This window comes from Nerophis lumbriciformis, linkage group LG02 (genome assembly GCF_033978685.3).
Source record: "Nerophis lumbriciformis linkage group LG02, RoL_Nlum_v2.1, whole genome shotgun sequence".
Classification (NCBI taxonomy): Eukaryota; Metazoa; Chordata; class Actinopteri; order Syngnathiformes; family Syngnathidae; genus Nerophis; species Nerophis lumbriciformis.
The window spans coordinates 40,475,365-40,490,000 of record NC_084549.2 but is presented as its reverse complement, the minus strand read 5'-3'; the positions used below and the strand labels follow the sequence as shown (position 1 = coordinate 40,490,000).

The 14,636-nt window shown below is 37.9% G+C and overlaps 1 protein-coding gene across 2 annotated transcripts in view; it reads left to right on the top strand.

The window, feature by feature from the left end:
* Window positions 1-14,636, top strand: part of inpp5a (inositol polyphosphate-5-phosphatase A) — a 408,597-nt gene that overhangs the window by 320,292 nt on the left and 73,669 nt on the right. For both annotated transcript variants that reach the window (XM_061962827.1, XM_061962834.1), the window contains exons 10-11: window positions 110-205; window positions 4,679-4,753. In XM_061962827.1, coding sequence (XP_061818811.1) covers window positions 110-205; window positions 4,679-4,753 — 171 coding nt within the window. The remainder of the gene's footprint in view (window positions 1-109; window positions 206-4,678; window positions 4,754-14,636) is intronic.

Here is a 14,636-nt window from a genome sequence, read left to right as displayed (position 1 = left end):
GGTTTGGATGTGGATCACAATAACTGCCGCATGAGGGAAGCAGGGAACCATTCAAGTTGTCCTTATTATCACAAATATGTGTTTTCTTTTCTGTCCCATGCACTTACAGAGTCTCTGCTCCACCACCACCATGCAGACAGTCCGAAGCACGGACACCAATGAAGTCGACAAGCTCATATTCAGAGAAAGTGATAATGACAGAAAGGTAAGCCGATTTGAATACTTGCCATTGTCAAGACTTTTCAAAACACTACCAAGTTTAACATTGATTGGAAACATTGGAAAACATACCGTATTTTTCGGAGTATAAGTCGCACCGGAGTATAAGTCGCACCTGCCGAAAATGCATAATAAAGAAGGAAAAAAGCCCGGCCAAACTATGAAAAAAACTGCGACTTATAGTCCGAAAATACGGTACTTTAGAAATATCATTTTTAATGAGGAATGAAGGCAGTAGAATTTTGATTAAAATAAAGAATTATGACAATATAATGGAATTGTTTGTTAATGAATTGTATCTTGAAAATGGAGTGCACTAACTGCACCCTGCCTCTGCTGCTTGGTCTCATCTAGTTTTCAGTTTGAAGAAGAGCACTATGACAACAACTCTTGGAATTCAAACTACGTCTACCCACTAAGGATGGGTTCCGAATAGGGATGGGGGATATATAGCCTAAAATCTATATCGCGATATATATTGCACCCTCTTGCAAACATGATATACAAACCCTGTTTCCATATGAGTTTGGAAATTGTGTTAAATGTAAATATAAACTGAATACAATGATTTGCAAATCATTTTCAACCCATTTTCAGTTGAATATGCTACAAAGACAACATATTTGATGTTCAAACTGATAAACATTTTTTTTTTTTTCAAATAATCATTAACTTTAGAATTTGATGCCAGCAACACGTGACAAAGAAGTTGGGAAAGGTGGCAATAAATACTGATAAAGTTGAGGAATGCTCATCAAACACTTATTTGGAACATCCCACAGGTGAACAGGCAAATTGGGAACAGATGAACAGGCAAATTGGGAACAGGTGGGTGCCATGATTGGGTATAAAAGTAGATTCCAGAAATGCTCAGTCATTCACAAACAAGGATGGGGCGAGGGTCACCACTTTGTCAACAAATGCGTGAGAAAATTGTTGAACAGTTTAAGAAAAACCTTTCCCAACCAGCTATTGCAAGGAATTTAGGAATTTCACCATCTACGGTCCGTGATATCATCAAAGGGTTCAGAGAATCTGGAGAAATCACTTGCACGTAAGCAGCTAAGCCCGTGACCTTCGATCCCTCAGGCTGTACTGCATCAACAAGCGACATCAGTGATTAAAGGATATCACCACATGGGCTCAGGAACACTTCAGAAACCCCCTGTCAGTAACTACAGTTGGTCGCTCCATCTGTAAGTGCAAGTTAAAACTCTCCTATGCAAGGCGAAAACCGTTTATCAACAACACCCAGAAACGCCGTCGGCTTCGCTGGGCCTGAGCTCATCTAAGATGGACTGATACAAAGTGGAAAAGTGTTCTGTGGTCTGACGAGTCCACATTTCAAATTGTTTTTGGAAACTGGACGTCATGTCCTCCGGACCAAAGAGGAAAAGAAACATCCGGATTGTTATAGGCGCAAAGTTGAAAAGCCAGCATCTGTGATGGTATGGGGGTGTATTAGTGCCCAAGGCATGGGTAACCTACACATCTGTGAAGGCGCCATTAATGCTGAAAGGTACATACAGGTTTTGGAGCAACATATGTTGCCATCCAAGCAACGTTACCATGGACGCCCCTGCTTATTTCAGCAAGACAATGCCAAGCCACGTGTTACATCAACGTGGCTTCATAGTAAAAGAGTGTGGGTACTAGACTGGCCTGCCTGTAGTCCAGACCTGTCTCCCATTGAAAATGTGTGGCACATTATGAAGCCTAAAATACCACAACGGAGACCCCCGGACTGTTGAACAACTTAAGCTGTACATCAAGCAAGAATGGGAAATAATTCCACCTGAGAAGCTTAAAAAATGTGTCTTCTCAGTTCCCAAACGTTTACTGAGTGTTGTTAAACGAAAAGGCCATGTATCACAGTGGTGAACATGCCCTTTCCCAACTACTTTGGCACGTGTTGCAGTCATGAAATTCTAAGTTAATTATTATTTACAAAAAAAAATAAAGTTTATGAGTTTGAACATCAAATATCTTGTCTTTGTAGTGCATTCAATTGAATATGGGTTGAAAAGGATTTGCAAATCATTGTATTCCGTTTATATTTACATCTAACACAATTTCCCAACTCATGTGGAAACGGGGTTTGTACATCACAATATATTATTTGGCGTATAAATTCTAATCAAACAATTTAAAAACGGGTTACAATGGCTCTGATTTAGCTGCTGACGTATGCGGTAAAATATTGTGTAATTTCCAGTTGTATTCTTTTCTCAAAACTATTATTAATCTACTTGCTACTTTACTGTTAATAGTTGATTACTTTTTGCTATAACATGGTTCCATCTACACATCTGTTAAAATGTAATAAGCACTTGGATATGTCACATTAGTTGTGGGCTATACTACTAATGCGGGTATGGATCCAATACCAAGTAGTAACAGTGGAAGTATTGGTCATACCATTGTTCACACTTCAAATTTTCAAGATTGTTAAATTATTACATTTTTGATCGCAACTGAAATCGGAAAAAAACACAGGAAGGCGATGTAAAAATATAAATTAATATTGTTACAGTATTTTTTTGTCCTTTGCGTTCATGTTTTGCCGTGTTTTTTGCACATTTGTTGCATTTTACTTTATTGTAAAAGATCGACCTTGAGACGGTTGTCTGGGGAGTAAAGAGGAGAGACGTTCATTTGTTCCTAATATTCAGTGTCTTATCGTTCATAGATATTATTACAACTTTTTTTTTTTTTTTCATGATTATTATTTTATTCAGTGAAAACTCTGTAAATTTGCGTTTAGTATTTTGAGGTGGTCTGTCATAATGTTTTTAGCATTCCATCAGTCATATTCTGAGTGTTTGTATTGTGTTCAGCTTTTACCCTTTTCTATGGCATTTTTATGAATTTTTTTCACTAATGCTGAACAACAGGCACATGTTTAACCAAGCACACATATAGCAGATTGTGTGACACTTTTTACAGCTAAAATATTGTCAGTGTCATGTTAAAAATGAGAAATAAAATACTAAGACCAGTGAATATTGTCACACAATAGTCAGTCACTCTGTTACACAGAAATATCTTGCTATTTTTGGTCAGTTATTTATGAGTCTCTTCTTATGCAGTATATTAGTATAGTTGAGTACTTATGTTTGTTATTAGCCTGACCTAAGCCTTGATAATAATCTTTATGATTAACACATGGTTTCATATCATTTGACAAGGTTGTAAATTGCAAGTAGGTTAGATATAATTATTGAATACCATTAAAATCAAGAGTAAAATTTCAAATTCAGTGTTAATATTTGAGTGGGCGTCAAGCCTCTCTGCAGTGGAAAAGTTGAGCCTCAAGGTCAAAAACGTTAAGAACCCCTGTGGTATATAACGCCTTGTAAATAGGCACACGGAGTCATACTCTCTTTTTAAACTCCATTGCCGGGCATAATGCGCCAACAGCAGCCCTATGGTCCAACATCGCTAGCCCCACAGCGCTAGCCACAACAACTCAACACTTTCTCATTATGCACCAATGACGGTTACACCAAGTGAGTTGCATTCAAAAACTCTGAAATTGTGAGCTTCATTGTTAAAAAACAAGCAACTGGGTTTTTTTTTGTAGGACATTTTCAATGTTTGATATTGTTGCTGGTTTTGCTGAAATAATTATGACAATTTGTTGTGGAGATGTTCCTTATTTTTTAATGTATTACTTAGCATTGTATTTCTATTATTTGAGTATTAATACCGTATTCATAACGGTAATAATTCATCTTGAATGTCACAAAATTCCGTAAAAATATGTCTGCTTTCCATTTTTCATGTACTGGTTTGGGCACCGTTTAAGCACCGGCACTGAAAGTACCGAGTTGGTGCTATTGTTTAAAATGTAAGCAATAACCATCCCTATTCAGATCTCAAATATGCCACAAATCTTCAGGGCAACATGTTTCTGCTCAGTACATTAATTACATCAAAACTTAAATGTACAACATTTAATTGGTTTCATGTTATAAAAATAACAATTAATACAAATTTATTGGTCATTTATTTTGTTAGTTTATTTATTTTCATTTTGGGCGGACTTGCATGGATATGAAATATTTTAAATCAAATCAAATATGTGGTACTGGTGTGAGTTTGGTCTAAATCTACATAATATGTTGAACCTCTCTGAACTGTGCTTATTATGATTATTATTATAATTATTAGTATCATATTTAATAATAATAATAATAATAAGTATTTATAGATTTTTCAATGAAACAATATTGTTTGACAATGTTTCCAAGCATGTTCTTCAATATGCATAATAAGTGTGATTATTACAGGTAGGTTTCGCGAGGAGTGCAGTGGGATGTGATAATATAGACACATGTAGAATTAACTGCTTAACACTGCTGCGCTCCACTGTTCATTAGTGCTCTAATTACTAAGTGCTCATCCCATTAGTATTGGTATTAATCAGAGTCCCGTCTCTCTCTTGCCACTGATTCAGGTTGTTCTTCAGCTGGAAAAGAAGCTTTTTAGTTATGTCAACCAAGACGTTTTCCGGGAAAACAATGGGACCTTGGTAAGTCAACCTAACGCCTTTTACCCTTTTATATATTCATTCTCTCAATCATTTTTTTCATTGCAAGTCACTTAGTACAGGTTTAATTTCTTGTATTGACCTGTAGGCTTGCTCTCCCTAATGCCTAGTACCTATGACTGCCATCGACTACACGCCACATTGATTTTCTGTACATAGAAAGCCTATTATTTAGTATCAGTCTTTTCAAGACAAAAATGTAATAACACGTTTTCATAAAATATATGTTTAAACCAGTGGTTCTTAACCTTGTTGGAGGTACCGAACCCCACCAGTTTCATATGCGCATTCACCGAACCCTTCTTTAGTGAAAACATTTTTTTTTTTTTTTTTTCAAATTCAAGACAAAGTTATGTTTTTGGTAACACTTTAGTATGGGGAACATATTCTAAGTAACAAATACTTAATTTAGAGTTATTTGGACATGAGGGGAACATATAGTAATAAAGACTTAATTTAGAGTTATTTGGTTAGGGTTAGGGCCAGGGTTAGAGGGTTAGGGTTATAATAAGGCCATGCAGAAAACGGCATTAATAAGTACTTAATAATGACTAGTTAAGAGCCAATATGTTACTATTTTGCATGTTAATAAGCAACTAATTAATGGTGAATATGTTCCCCATACTAAAGTGTTACCATGTTTTTTTACTGGTGCATAAAATGAACCGTGCATGAACATCACCTTGTTCAAACAACAAAACCAACACAGTGCATAAACTCACAACAAATTACACACCTGCAAACCAGTCAGATGTTGCCATATCCATAATACTCCGATAGAATATCAGAATAGTTTTTATTGCCATTGTTTGAGAAGAAGATAGGGAGAAGTTTGTATTTACACGATGAGTCAGGTGTGTTTTGACCTCCGCCGAACCCCTGAGGCCGACTCACCGAACCCGTAGGGTTTGATCGAAGCCAGGTTAAGAACCACTGGTTTAAACAATATGTAAATAGCTGTTAGATGTTGATGTAAAAAAAAAAATCAATTATGGCTGTCTATAATAAGACCTCCCATTTTTCCCTTAAGTAGACATTCTTTTCAACCTTTTCAAAATGTTTTACTCTGTCAAAAGACCAAAAACAAATGTCCACTGCAGATGACACCGTTTTTGATACACACCGTTTTTGATACACTCCATCTCTATATTCATGCAGTGTGTAGTGACCAGCTGCTCTCCAACATGTCCCCGAAATGTACGTCAGAAAATACACAAGGACCAAAATCTACTTATTTCCCACATTTTGCCAAAATTCTTACTAGCTTCGGCCCGGCAATTACGGAGAAATTATGACTTTTGTGTGAAGTATGTCAACTGTGGTGTCGGCCTCCAATGTATTATTGCTTCCTGATTTCATTGTCACCATATTAACTTGAATACTAAACTAATGCTGCTATTTACTGCAAAATGTTTTTTTTAATTTGTATTATTGGTTATACATGCAGAAAATGTGCAATTCTGAAGCAAAATGTTGTCAGGCAAAGTGTATTAATTCACTTTTACTGAGAGTGAGATATAGCACGTTTCCCATGTATGCTTGCTTACGTCACGCAAGAAAGCGGCTTGAAGATGATCTGTAAAACATGATCTATGCAACATGTTGACCAAAAACCACCATTACATGTTATTTAGGCCACAAGGTAATGTTTTAATGCACTTTATAAACCGGTGCGCCTTTTGTATGAAAATAGACCTGAATAGACCCTCTCATTGGCAGTGCGCCTTATGATCCGGTGTACCCTATGGTCTGAAAAATACGGTATATACCGTATCAAGATTAGGGTAGTCAAAAATAATGAGTTAACTCTGGTGATTTATCCCCAAAAATATTGTATTAGTTATGGACATATAAAGTTTATTCACGCAGTTTATTTTGGCTTCATATGCTCCTTTACTTTGACTGCGGATGGTTATAAGACGGTGTGGGTTGTTATAAATTCGGCGATCAGGTCACGGCAAAGATGAGTGAGGAGACTCCGACTGATTTACTCCGATAGGACTTAAGTTAAACTGTTATCAAGTCTTGAAAAAAAAATAAGACGCACCTACAAGCTCAGTTTCAGTTTATTTCGAACATGCATATGATACAATGTAATGTATCACACATATCCAGTTGTTTCATTACAGCACGTCCGAAAAGGAGTAGGAAGAAGTAGAGCTTATTTAATCCTACCCCTTTTCATACCATAGCAGTTGTATCCCAACAGTGAACAAATAAATATTACATAAATAATATACCATAGTAAGCAAATAAATATTGAATACATAAATAATCTTTGTCTCAATTTAAAAAAAAGGGTTCAAGATGTTCATCATAATTCTTGTTCTGGGTACTTTGTGAACACTTGTAGTTTGAACAGTCTCTTAAACTGAATCATATTGGTGCTTTGTTTGATTCCTTTGGTTAATACATTCCATAATTTAATTCCACATACTGATATACTAAAAGTTTTAAGTGTTGTACGAGCATACAAATGTTTTAAATTAGATTTTCCTCTAAGTTTATATTTCTCCTCTTTTGAGAAGAATTGTTGTACATTCTTGAGTAGCAGGTTATAGTTTGCTTTATACATACAGTACATACATTTTAGCTGTTTACAAATGCACCAAATCGTTGAATTTCAATAATTGTGATTTACAAACCCCGTTTCCATATGAGTTGGGAAATTGTGTTAGATGTAAATATAAACGGAATACAATGATTTGCAAATCATTTTCAACCCATATTCAGTTGAATATGCTACAAAGACAACATATTTGATGTTCAAACTGATAAACATTTTTTTTTTGCAAATAATCATTAACTTTAGAATTTGATGCCAGCAACACTTGACAAAGAAGTTGGGAAAGGTGGCAATAAATACTGATAAAGTTGAGGAATGCTCATCAAACACTTATTTGGAACATCCCACAGGTGTGCAGGCTAATTGGGAACTAGGTGGGTGCCATGATTGGGTATAAAAACAGCTTCCCAAAAAATGCTCAGTCTTTCACAAGAAAGGATGGGGCGAGGTACACCCCTTTGTCCACAACTGCGTGAGGAAATAGTCAAACAGTTTAAGAACAACGTTTCTCAAAGTGCAATTGCAAGAAATTTAGGGATTTCAACATCTACGGTCCATAATATCATCAAAAGGTTCAGAGAATCTGGAGAAATCACTCCACGTAAGCGGCATGGCCGGAAACCATCATTGAATGACCGTGACCTTCGATCCCTCAGACGGCACTGTATCAAAAACCGACATCAATCTCTAAAGGATATCACCACATGGGCTCAGGAACACTTCAGAAAACCACTGTCACTAAATACAGTTGGTCGCTACATCTGTAAGTGCAAGTTAAAGCTCTACTATGCAAAGCGAAAGCCATTTATCAACAACATCCAGAAACGCCACCGGCTTCTCTGGGCCCGAGATCATCTAAGATGGACTCATGCAAAGTGGAAAAGTATTCTGTGGTCTGACGAGTCCACATTTCAAATTGTTTTTGGAAATATTCGACATCGTGTCATCCGGACCAAAGGGGAAGCGAACCATCCAGACTGTTATCGACGCAAAGTTCAAAAGCCAACATCTGTGATGGTATGGGGGTGCATTAGTGCCCAAGGCATGGGTAACTTACACATCTGTGAAGGCACCATTAATTCTGAAAGGTACATAGAGGTTTTGGAACAACATATGCTGCCATCTAAGCGCCGTCTTTTTCATGGACGCCCCTGCTTATTTCACCAAGACAATGCCAAGCCACTTTCAGCACGTGTTACAACAGCGTGGCTTCGTAAAAAAAGAGTGCGGGTACTTTCCTGGCCCGCCTGCAGTCCAGACCGGTCTCCCATCGAAAATATGTGGCGCATTATGAAGCATAAAATACGACAGCGTAGACCCCGGACTGTTGAACGACTGAAGCTCTACATAAAACAAGAATGGGAAAGAATTCCACTTTCAAAGCTTCAACAATTAGTTTCCTCAGTTCCCAATCACTTATTCAGTGTTGTTAAAAGAAAAGGTGATGTAACATAGTGGTGAACATGCCCTTTCCCAACTACTTTGGCACATGTTGCAGCCATGAAATTCTAAGTTAATTATTATTTGCAAAAAAATAAATAAAGTTTATTAGTTTGAACATCAAATATCTTGTCTTTGTAGTGCATTCAACTGAATATAATGATAAATGATAAATGGGTTGTACTTGTATAGCGCTTTTCTACCTTCAAGGTACTCAAAGCGCTTTGACACTACTTCCACATTTACCCATTCACACACACATTCACACACTGATGGAGGGAGCTGCCATGCAAGGCGCTAACCAGCACCCATCAGGAGCAAGGGTGAAGTGTCTTGCTCAGGACACAACGGACATGACGAGGTTGGTACTAGGTGGGGATTGAACCAGGGACCCTCGGGTCGCGCACGGCCATTCTTCCACTGCGCCACGCCGTCCCTGGGTTGAAAAGGATTTGCAAATCATTGTATTCCGTTTATATCTACATCTAACACAATTTCCCAACTCATATGGAAACGGGGTTTGTAATAAATAAAGGGGTTTGTATGTAAAACATTAAAACATGTTTCTGTATGGCATTCTGACAATAAAAATTTATTTTTGTCCAAATATTAGGGTCTTTTTCTAAGTTTTTTAAAATTATGTAAGCGAATAATTACCTGTGATTAATGAGTAATCCAAAATAAAATGTGTGATTAGTCTGATTAAAAAGTAATCATTTGACAGCACTAATCAAAATGCAACACTTTTTCATGATGTTGGCGTGTTAAAGCATAGATTGGTTACTTTGGTACTTTTTACAACATTTAAAAATGAAAAGACTAAAAATATCATATTTTACTAAACCAACTGTTTTGTGGAAATGGGGCTGAAATTGTATTTAAAAAGTATAAGTGGTAAATGAGTTACCTTAGTGGCCATTGAGTGTTCTGTATGTTACCCACTATGTACCAGTAGTTATTTCATCTTTAAAAAACAGTAAAATGAAGGGTGAAATATGCATATTGTACACTACAGTATGGAGAAACAGTAGAATGTATTAAGTATAAATGTGCAAGCATTACTTATACCGGGTAACTGTTGGTGCTTGCTGCTATTCCTCACATCTCCTTCTTCCCTCCTCCTCCTCTTTGTCCAGTCAGACAAGACAGATGACATAATGGGGGCTTTAGAGATAATCTGATGGTCATGGTCTAGTCAAACACGCCATGTAATGATCCTTATAAAACAAACTACCTTTCTAAATGGATAAATATCCCTCCTTGCGCGCCACGACTTGGAAAGGGTAAAAAAAAAAAAAAAAAAATCATTGCACCCTTCATCAACTGCAAGACTTGTACCAGCTTGACAGAAATTTAATTCGAGGCAGCTCTTGAAAATAATTATTGTATTTTGAGAGGAGTAATCATTGGCTGGGACATGATTGAATGTGTCCATGCCTATTGACTTTTGCTATGATTAATAGGTTTGTTTAGTCGATATTCCCATCGAAATTGTATAATTAATTATCCCCGGCGCTGTCACGGTGGGACGATGGAGAGCCCTGATGAGTATTTGGGAAGATTAAATTTTCCGGGCGCTTGTGGCGTCGAGGGGCACGGCAGGGCTCTGCTCCAGTGGAGAGATGGAAGTGTGTGTGTGTGCGTGTGCGTGCTTCTCATGTATGTGCAAGTCTCCACATAGATCCTCCTTGTACCACAGCCACACACCCACAGGGCCGTCCCCCTCTTCCGCTCACATTGATTCTGTTTCAGTATCTCTTTATTGTAACTTTATCAGCGTGGTGTCGGCAGATGGGGGACGGAGAGAGGAGGCGGCGTGTGCGAGCTCTAGTAAGTGATGAACCTCGCTGTCTGACCTGCCTCATTTTTTCAATGCTGGCAGCATTGCCCGCACCATTACTCTGAAGCCAGGAGATTCCTTCAACATGAAAGGCACATTTAAAAAAAAAAAGATCAAATAATGCCGCTCCCCATATTCTTCCTGTCAGAATTCTCAAGTAGCAACACAGAAGCTGACCATCGGATTGAAATGAATGATTTCTGGGTTTTGTCCTTGTATGTTTGTCATGTAGCTTCCATGCATGGACAATACGCCTAATTTATTTTATTATGATATTCATTTTGATTTAAAGTACGGTATGGATTTGCAGTACTGTATTTTCTCTCCAAACAGATACACATTAGAGATGTCCGATAATATCGGACTGCCGATATTATTGGCAGATAAATGCTTTAAAATGTAATATCGGAAATTATCGGTATCGGTTTCAAAAAGTAAAATGTATGACTTTTTAAAACGCCGCTGTACGGAGGGGTACACGGACGTAGGGAGAAGTACAGAGCAGTCGCGTCTCCCAGTCATACTTGCCAACCTTCCCGATTTTCCCGGGAGACTCCCGAATTTCAGTGCCCCTCCCGAAAATCTCCCTGGGCAACCATTCTCCCGAATTTCTCCCGATTTCCACCCAGACAACAATATTGGGAGCGTGCCTTAAAGGCACTGTCTTTGTGTGCCGGCTTAATCACACAATATCTACAGCTTTCCACATACACAAGTGAATGCAAATGCATACTTGATCAACAGCCATACAGGTCACACTAAGGGTGGCCGTATAAACAACTTTAACACTGTTACAAATATGCGCCACACTGTGAACCCACACCAAACAAGAATGACAAACACATTTCGGGAGAACATCCGCACCGTAACACAACATAAACACAACAGAACAAATATCCAGAACCCCTTGCAGCACTAACTCTTCCGGGACACTACAATATACACACCCTGCTACCCCCCCCCCCCCCCCCCCCCCACCTCAACCTCCTCATGCTCTCTCAGGGATAGCATGTCCCAAATTCCAAGCTGCTGTTTTGAGGCATGTTAAAAAAAATAATGCACTTTGTGACTTCAATAATAAATATGGCAGTGCCATGTTGGCATTTTTTTTCCATAACTTGAGTTGATTTATTTTGGAAAACCTTTTTACATTGTTTAATGCATCCAGCTGGGCATCACTACAAAATTAGGCATAATAATGTGTTAATTCCACGACTGTATATATCGGTATCGGTTGATATCGGAATCGGTAATTAAGAGTTGGACAATATCGGAATATCGGATCTCGGCAAAAAAGCCATTATCAGACATCTCTAATACACATAACTTCCTACTTTCAAGACCGGTACCAATAACCAATAATTTATTCATCAACTGCATACCGTATCTCAACTTACAAGCTTAATTTGTTCTGTGACAGAGCTCTCAACTCAAAACCCTTATTTCTCAAATCAACATCTCTCAATTTAAGTGGTGCTTGCCCCCCCCCCCCCCCCCCCCAAACAGCACAATTTAAAGTGTTATGTCTTTTAAAAAGAAATACTTACTTTTAGATAATACATATTGTTTCAAAATCAATACAATGTAATCTACTACTAAAAAACTACAGTAGTTTTATGAAATAATGTAATAATAATGTACAGCATTTACCTAGGAGAGTGGACTTCCACAGTTTTTTCAGTTGCTTCTCCGTCAAAAACCTCATCAATAGTATTTACAATATGTTTTTTTCATTTACGCCCTGAGTCTCTAAATTCAATTAGGTCTCTCTAGGAGGGTGACTTAGGCGTGACCCTATCTGAGGAGAGCTTATGGCTGGGCGATTATATGATTGTGATCGTCGATCGCGATTAATTTGAGTTCAATCGCGGTGATCAGCTTTTAGAATATTTCCTCGATCAAACATGGCGGAACTGTCTGTTAGAAGTTACCGCAATAGTAAACAGTAGGGAAGCATCGATGCTCGGTCTAATCCTGCACAGAGCAATCCTCCTTTATTAACTGTGATCCTGTGTGTGTCTATGAATGTGTGTGTATTTGTTTATGTTTGTGTGAAAATGTTCATTTGTGTTGTGCCTCGTCCCCCTACACAGCTGGAAGTGCAGCCCAGAAGAACAACATAAAGAAATACGACTATCACTAGCATAGAAGTTGAAACACAACATTGAGAAGGAGCAGTGACTGGCTTTAGTTTCACTATCTGATGCAGCACAACAATAATCTTTCCCTGAAATGAGGACTTGCAGGCACTCACACAAGTCTTTATTAGTCTCAACTGGGAGAATAAACACACCCACTGGTTTAATCAGAAAAAGGCATTTTTATATCTAAATATTTTTTTAGTCAGACTTTTTGTTTACCGTATTTTTCGGACTATAAGTCGCAGTTTTTTTCATAGTTTGGCGGGGGGTGCGACTTATACTCAGGAGCGACTTATGTGTGAAATTTTTAACACATTACCGTAAAATTTTTAACACTTTGTCTTTGGTAATTGGCGAAAAGTTTTTAACTGAATCCTCTAAGCCGACTGTTTGTGGTGGCCCCTCTGTCATCTTCTCTTAGTAAATCCAAAAAGAACTTGGTAGCATTTACTACTTTGTTGGCTCGAATTTGAAGGCTGTGGTGCCTCCCAGCCACACCTGCTGGATTAGAGATATTCTATTTTCCCCTAAATTGGATAAAAATTACCGTATTTCCTTGAATTGCCGCCGGGTATATATTATCCGCATGCCTCGTTTTACCGCGGGGTCAAACTCGTTTCGCAAAATAATTAGCGCATGCTTAGAATTAGCGCATGCTTAGAATTACTGCCGGGTTAAACTTGTTTAGCAAAATAATTAGCGCATGTCTCGTTTTACCGCCGGGTCAAACTCGTTTCGCAGAATAATTAGCATATGCCTCGTTTTACCGCCGGGTCAAACTCGTCACGTCACGAGTGACACTTCACCTTTCAAGGCATCATTTTCCAAAACGTAGGAGGCTAATTTCAATAATTTAAAATCGCTTAAAGGGAAGAAGATAAAGAGCTATTCAGTAGGATTTAAGGTCCAAGCTATTGAATATGCTAAAAAGAACAGTAAAAATGTTTTATTAATATAGCTGCGTGTGTCAAATATGAGTCATTAAATGACTCCCGCCTCATGGTGGTAGAGGGCGCTAGTGATCCCAGGAATCATTCTAGCGACTACTCGGCTGCAGAAGAAGTGACAACAACAGTTTTCTAAACTGGACTTTCAATCGAAGCAGGAGGTAATAATTAAAGGAAGATCTCCATCGAGACAGAGAGACTTTTAAAACTGAAGAAAGATAAGGAAGACTTCTATAAACAAGTTATCGATGCTTTTGTTCAGAAGGAGCGGCCCATGGACTTCATTTATAAGTAAAGGTAAGACCACAATAATGTTTTTTTATTAAATGTGCTTTTCATGATGGTATCCTTACATTACACTCAAATTTATAAGCGCAGGCCTAAATTTACCGCTTGCCTTTGGTAAGCGCCGGAGTGAGAAGAGGTTTTATATTTAAAAGCGCAGGCCTAAATTTACCGCTTGCCTTTGGTAAGCGCCGGAGTGAGAAGAGGTTTTAAATTAATTACCGCCCCGGCGCTAATTCAAGGAAATACGGTAGACATTGATTGGTTGTTCTGTGAAGTTTCAGGAAGTATGAGGTGGTTTCCTAATATATGTAAAAGAGACTGATCTCAAATTTAACCCCGATTGAAAAGTGACTGAAAGGTAGATAATTGATGAGCCTTTTGTCTGATTTTGTGTATTGCTGCACCGTGTTGGGGACACTCAGGAGTGCAGTTGTCCGTAGCGTCATATCAATATCCGCCTGTACTTATTTGGCTGATGCATGTTTATGTATTTTTTTTAAATTTTTGATATATAATATTTGTAAGTTACTTGTTTGAGAGAGGGGAAAAAAGAACATTTGACATGTGTTTATGTGTAATTCTGGGCTGTATATGTCAAAAATCCAATAAATACTGTAAATGTTTTTTTTTTTTTTTTAAAGCA